The sequence below is a fragment of the Emiliania huxleyi genome (assembly GCF_000372725.1).
Source record: "Emiliania huxleyi CCMP1516 unplaced genomic scaffold EMIHUscaffold_1045, whole genome shotgun sequence".
Taxonomy (NCBI): Eukaryota; Haptophyta; order Isochrysidales; family Noelaerhabdaceae; genus Emiliania; species Emiliania huxleyi.
In genome coordinates, this window is record NW_005202141.1 from 7,174 (window position 1) to 12,978 (window position 5,805).

At 67.1% G+C, this 5,805-nt stretch overlaps 5 protein-coding genes across 5 annotated transcripts; 2 read left to right on the forward strand and 3 right to left on the reverse strand.

Moving 5' to 3' along the window:
- Positions 1-17: 17 nt before the first annotated feature.
- Positions 18-626, reverse strand: EMIHUDRAFT_372814 (hypothetical protein; the record flags this gene model as incomplete). Its single annotated transcript, XM_005792827.1, has 1 exon — positions 18-626. One exon carries the CDS (start codon positions 624-626, stop codon positions 18-20), a length of 609 nt encoding a protein of 202 aa, XP_005792884.1.
- Positions 627-806: 180 nt separating this feature from the next.
- Positions 807-1,766, forward strand: EMIHUDRAFT_372815 (hypothetical protein). Its single transcript, XM_005792828.1, has one exon. The coding sequence runs from the start codon at positions 815-817 to the stop codon at positions 1,613-1,615; it is 801 nt and encodes a 266-aa protein (XP_005792885.1). The 5' UTR covers positions 807-814; the 3' UTR covers positions 1,616-1,766.
- Positions 1,767-3,109: 1,343 nt separating this feature from the next.
- EMIHUDRAFT_251140 (hypothetical protein) lies at positions 3,110-4,202 on the forward strand (the record flags this gene model as incomplete). The annotated part of the gene is made up of 5 exons (XM_005792829.1): positions 3,110-3,259; positions 3,283-3,557; positions 3,625-3,844; positions 3,944-3,971; positions 4,129-4,202. The coding sequence occupies 5 exons, from the start codon at positions 3,110-3,112 to the stop codon at positions 4,200-4,202; spliced, it is 747 nt and encodes a 248-aa protein (XP_005792886.1).
- Positions 4,203-5,006: 804 nt separating this feature from the next.
- EMIHUDRAFT_372817 (hypothetical protein) lies at positions 5,007-5,158 on the reverse strand (the record flags this gene model as incomplete). Its single annotated transcript, XM_005792830.1, has 1 exon — positions 5,007-5,158. A coding segment is annotated over one exon (152 nt), but the record flags the coding sequence as incomplete, so codon positions are not given.
- Positions 5,159-5,554: 396 nt separating this feature from the next.
- Positions 5,555-5,785, reverse strand: EMIHUDRAFT_49942 (hypothetical protein; the record flags this gene model as incomplete). Its single annotated transcript, XM_005792831.1, has 1 exon — positions 5,555-5,785. A coding segment is annotated over one exon (231 nt), but the record flags the coding sequence as incomplete, so codon positions are not given.
- Positions 5,786-5,805: the final 20 nt, after the last annotated feature.

The following is a 5,805-nucleotide window of genomic DNA, read 5'->3' on the forward strand; positions in this document are numbered from 1 at the left end:
CAAGACGCAGACCGGTTTCAAGCTGTGCACGAGGCGCATGCGTGCAGCGGCAGCGCGTGCGCCATGCGCTCGTCGCTCCACTCGCCCAGCAGCCGCCGCTTCGTCTCGTCGGAGACGTGCACGCAGCGCTGCAGCAGCGCCGCCGTCTCGTCCTCGGGCCGCTCCAGGTCCATGACGACGTTCGTCGAGGCGTGGAAGCGCGTCTCCAGGTCGATGGCCGCCTGCTCGGCCGCGGCGAGCTTGCCCTGGTCGACGCACATGCCGCACACCGCGTGCGCCGGGCAGCCGCACTGGCCGCGTTGTGGGCGCACGGTCTTGGCGACCGCCGGCGCTGCGCGCCGGTCGTGCTGCTCACGCTGCCGGCGGCGCTGGTCGCGCGCCTGCCGATCGCGCGTGTTCGCGGCGGCTGCATCTCTTGCTCGTTTCGCTCGCACCCGAGCGGCTGTCGCCAGGCGCTTCAGGTCGGCGGTGCTGCGCGCGCGGCCGTCGGCCAGGCACAGCCACATGTCCTCCTCCTTAGCAGGCTCGCACGGCTTGCCGTCGAACTGCGGCTGGCGCCCGCGACGATGCTTCGCCCAGGCCGGGCACGATGGTGCCGCGACGAGCGGCGTCGAGGCGACGGCCATCGATGGGTCCAGAAGACTTGGAGACACTTCTACCAAAAAATCGAGCACAATTGCGTTACATGGGCATGGCCGGGGTTTCTGCACCGAACGATCTTACTTTCGGTCTATCGAAAGTGTTGATCGATAAACAAGGTCTGTGAAATGGGCCGTGCCGTCTCTTCGGCCGAAGGGACTCTGATTGCGCAGGCATGACCCGCGCCTTTGGCGTCCGCTCCGACTCCGCGACGTGGCCGCTGCCGACCATCGCCTTCCTGGGCGGCACGGGTCGGATGGGCGTCCACCTCTGCGCGGCGTGGGCGAGCGCGGGCTACGAGGTGACGATGTGCAGTCGTGCCAAGGAGAAGGCGCAGGCGATCGTGGACTCGCTGCTGAGCGGCGCGGGCTACCAGGAGAAGGCGAGCAGCGGCAGCGTCGGCGAGATTTGCGTGCCGCCTTGCCCGGCGGAGGGGTGGAAGCTCAAGGCCGGCACAAACACGGACGCCGCCGCGGCGGACATGATCGTGCTAGGGACTCGGTTCGACGCCGCGTGGCCGCTCCTCGAGGCCATCGCGCCGCAGATCCGCGGCCAGGGCAAGCTCATCCTGGATATCACCAACCCCCATCTCGCGTGGACGATGGGCGGCTCGAGCGGAAAGAAGGGCGCCGCCCTCCTTCCAAAGGATGGGCCCCAGAGCTCCATCGAGGTGCACAAGGCCAAGCTGGACGACCCGACGGCGAGGTGGGCGGCGGCGTACAAGACCGTCTACTGGAGCCTCATCCTTCCCACTGGCCCAAAGAACCCCGCCCGGCCAGGCGTCGAGGTGTTTGGCGATGAGGCGGCGCTCCCAGCGGTCTGTGAGCTCGTTGCGATGCACGGCTGGCAGCCGGTGGTCCGGGGCGGCTGCGACGTGGCGGCAGACTTCGAGGGCGGGACGATGAGCGTCAGCCGCTTTCTGGGCAACATGAAGCGCGAGATGTTTCAGGGGGAGAAGCTGAGCGTCGGGTGGTGACCGGCGGTTGCCTGGTGTTGTGCGCGTGGGTTCGCTGCGCGTTGTGGCTTGTGGCGGCACTCAGCCGGACGGGCCGGGACTCGGGGCGGCGCGCGTAGCGAGCACTCTCGGACTCTCGTGTTGTTGCGCCACAGTACGTTGTGTCAGTGCGAGACGTGTTCTACTCTAGAGTGACACCCAGCGAGGGGCAGACCTCTCGATGATGGACCATCCACATTGGGCTCTCCCCCCCTTCTCGCCAACCCACTAAATTCCAGCAGAGTTCTCTGCGCCTCGAAGTACTCGAGTGCGGAAAACGGCGGACAGCTGCTTCCCCCATATGGCGCTTGCGCCGCGCAGCGTGGGCGCGGCATCATGCGGGCCGCTGTCTCGCGGGATCGCTGGGCGCCGCTCGGCTCCCCACGCGCCGCCGAGCTGCGATGGCGCAACCGCAACGGCTGCCCCTCCTCGGCTCCCGCCCCGGGGCTGCCGAAATAGGTGCCCCGAGCCACCGTTTGCAACATCCGCGCGGATCGGCGGCGCTGCCGACGCCCCCCCGACCGGCAAACTCCATTGGAAGGGCGGTGGTGAACGCTGCACCTCAGAAATGTCGTCGTCGTCGCGCAGTTCCCTTAAGTGACGTTCGGCGCCCGGCGCGGCTGGCGGCCAAAAATCCGGATTTTCGTCTCCCGACGCGAAGATATGGTCCCGAGTCTCACTACTCGCCCCTCCATCCTGTAGGTCCGGACCTTGCCTGCTCAGTAGCCGCGATGAATCGTCGCCCTCATCGTCCGCGGTCATCCTTTCAGCCTCAAACGGGCCAAACGACTGTCTCGCCATCACCCATCTCGCCTCTCGCGGTCGCGTCACGCCTTCCCTCGTGCCACGAGTAGGCGCGTGAGTGATGGCCCTGCCACCAGGTACACGGCTACACCTCGGGACGCCGTGATGAGACGGATAGAGCCGCCCCGCGGGAGCAAAAGCCGCCTCGCGCGCCTCAGCCCGCCGGGCCCCTCGGCGGCCAGTGTGGGGTGGATACGGCGGTGATAAACCCCTCTGACAGCAGAGCCTCACGACGTGGGCTGCGAGGTCACTCGGGGTGACCCAGGGGCTGGCGGGGGAGCAATCTCCCGCCGGAGCAGCGGGTGAGATTCCCGCTACTCGCTCGAGTTTGAGGTGCGCCGCGCCTCGCCTGTGCTGCCTTCCCGGCTGCCCCAGCCGCCCTCACCGTCCTCATCCCCTCCCCCACCCCCTCCCCCCCAGGCTAGGCCCTCGCCACCGCCGCTGCCGCTGTCTCCGCCACAGTCGCCGCCGTTTCCCTCCCCCCCACCCCCTCCGACGCCGTCGCCTCCGCTGCTCCCGCCACCACCGCCGGCCGCCTCAGCTCTCCCTCGCCCACCTCCCACACACCACCACCGCCCTCCGCGCGTCCCCGCACGCCGCCTCCGCGCATCCACGCCCCCACGACGACCTCCCGCCCCGCCCTAACCTACACGGGCACGTCTCGGGCCCCACATGTCGCATGTGGCGCGCGTAGCTCTGACAGGGACTGCGGCCGCGGATCCGGCCACCGTCGGGCCGCCGGGGATGCGCCACGGACGGCCCTGGAATAGCAGCCATCGCGCGCACATGCAAGAGACTGCCTCATTGCCGCAAGGCTTGCAGGTGTGTCGCAGCTCAGGTATGAGGTCCCTGGCTACGGGACGGCGACCTTCGACCTGAAGCACGAGAAGGCCGCGGGCGACCGCGAGCCGGTGCAGGCGGCGGAGCGCTCGTTCGTCGAGCGCACCGCGTCGCGGAAGGAGGAGCCGACGGAGGAGCAGAAGGATGCTCGGACCGCGGCTCGCAGGGCCAAAAAGGCCCGGCAGAAGGCGAACAAGGCGGAGAAGAAGGCTGCGGCGGCGGCTGCGAGCGAGGCCGAGCGTGCGGACTACCCGCACGCGCAGCTGCGCGAGAACGTCGAGTTCGTCATGGACGGCCTGGAGGCTGCGACGCAGGCGGCGCGCAACCCAGCGGGGTCCAACATCCAGGATGGTCGCCTACTCGCTGCCTCCCGAGGGGGGTAGCGGGTTCGGCGACCTGGTGTACGCCACGGTCCCTCTGGGCTCCGTGGCGACGAAGGTCGCCCGGGACTGGCTCGCCAACGAGCTCCACGAGCCGTCCCGGCGCGGCAAAATTGATGCGGCCTGCAGGGACCGAAAGGTCGCCGACCTGATCACGGCTGCCGGCGCCTCGGCGCCGGCCGACGCCGTGTGTTCCCCACCCCCATGGAGGACCTCTGAGGTCCTCCCCAGTCTCACCCCACCTTACCTCTGCCCCCCCCTCCCCCCATCCCTCTGCCTCCCATAGGGCAGGATAGCACTAGCATATGCGCCTAGTGCGCACACTGGGCCCACATAGGTGTGACCCGCCCACTCGAGTGCGGCGCCCGGATGCTAGTGCTTGAGAAGACACCACAAACGCGGCACGGCCCGTTTTGGCTCTGGGCCGGCGCGGGGGCCCCAGAGGGTGTCCATTCCCATGGCCCGCCGCAGGCGCCGATTTTTTCGGATTTTTTAACGATTTTTACTTGTTTTCATGGGATTTCGGCGAACTTGCGGCCACTTGAGCACTTGAGCACCGGATAGGGTCGATTCCGCATGGTACGGGACCCCTCGATCGTCTCGCCCACCCTCACTGGAGTGTTCATTGGGGGGGGTCATAACAAACACAGTACAGGATCCCAGAGGGTAGATCGAGCAGTGTCGTCCCCCCTCTCCATCATCTCACTGGGAGACGTCGGCGGCGATGACGGTGTGACCGTGCTATCACGCCTTGCGACAGCCTGTCGGCGCTGCTGACCGTGCCATGATGCACAATTGATCACCTGCACAGCTCGCGGCCTTAGTATCAAGCATATTCAGTGACGACCTGATCGTACGGCCAGTAGGAAGGTGTCCTTCCATCGTGTGCACGCTTCTGGCGCAATGCGCGTCGCCTCGGATTGGCTGCTGGCACTCTCGAGGCTATGCCTACGCAGCCTCGCGCGCATGGGCAGTCAAGAGGGACCACGCACCTTCTCAGGACAGCGCCGGTGCCTCTCTCTTGGACCGGCAAACTTTGTGGTCTCGTGTCACCAATGTGGGACCAGTGCGGCATCGCGCCATCGACAGCTCTGAACTGCGCCTCACCACTGACCGGGAAGGCCGCCAAGTGGGCCAGCGCACCGGTCGCACATAAGATTGTGGCAGCAGTCAGCAGTGCATGTCTGATAGCTAGAGCAGCAGCGTCAGGGTCGCAGGGTCGGATCGTGTAAAGCCTCTCGCCCGGCCGGCCGCGTGCAGGGACGTCGGCCTGTCTGCGCTCTGTCGCTGGAGTGATCTGACATCTGTCGGCGGTCAGTACGACCGATCAGGTCGGAGTTTTCGGATGGTTGGAGGGTCTATCTGTGTGTACTCCTCGAGATCTCTCCAAATCTGCCCTCTGATCAACCGTGATCATTCGGGAAGTCGGTGCTAATACATCGAAACGAGACATCGCTCTCTTGCGGCGGGGCTGCTCGGGTTGCCGGGACACCTGCTCTCGCCAGCGCCGCGCACCGCGGAGCCATGCGCAGCCCCTCCCACCGCTGCACACGTACACACGTACACACACACACGCTGCCTAAAGCTAAGGGGTCGGATGCGCTCTGGCCTCTGCCGCGCCCGCAGAGACCACGCTCGCGGGAGGCTGCCGCCGCGTCCGCGGCCTGCGGCCACAAGGCGGTCAGATCTCGTCCTTCTCCGGGTTCTCCTTGGCCTCCTCGGCCTCGGCCTTGGCCTTCTCCTTGGCCTCCTCCTCCTCCTTGGCCTCCTTGGCCTTCCTCTCCTCCTCCTTGGCCTTCCTCTCCGCCTCGGCGGCCTCCTGCTTCGCCTTCTTGGCCGCCTTCTCCGCCTCGGAGCGCGCCGCGAAGGCCTCCGCCGCAATCTTGGCCGGCGCGGGGTCCGTCGAGATGAGTATGTTGTCGAACAGCGCGCCGTCCTGCATCGTCCACAGCTCGATGCCGATGCCGCCGATCGGCGCCATCGCGTGCGGCTGCTCGTCGCTGAAGTAGCCCGGGTTTGCAATCTGCTTGGGCTTCCACACGCCCTTGTACTCTGGGTTGTCCACCTTTGGCGCGGTCCACTTGCCCTTGTAGTCGGGGTTCCGGATCTGCGGCGCCTTCCACTCCCCGCACCCAAACTCCTTGCAGT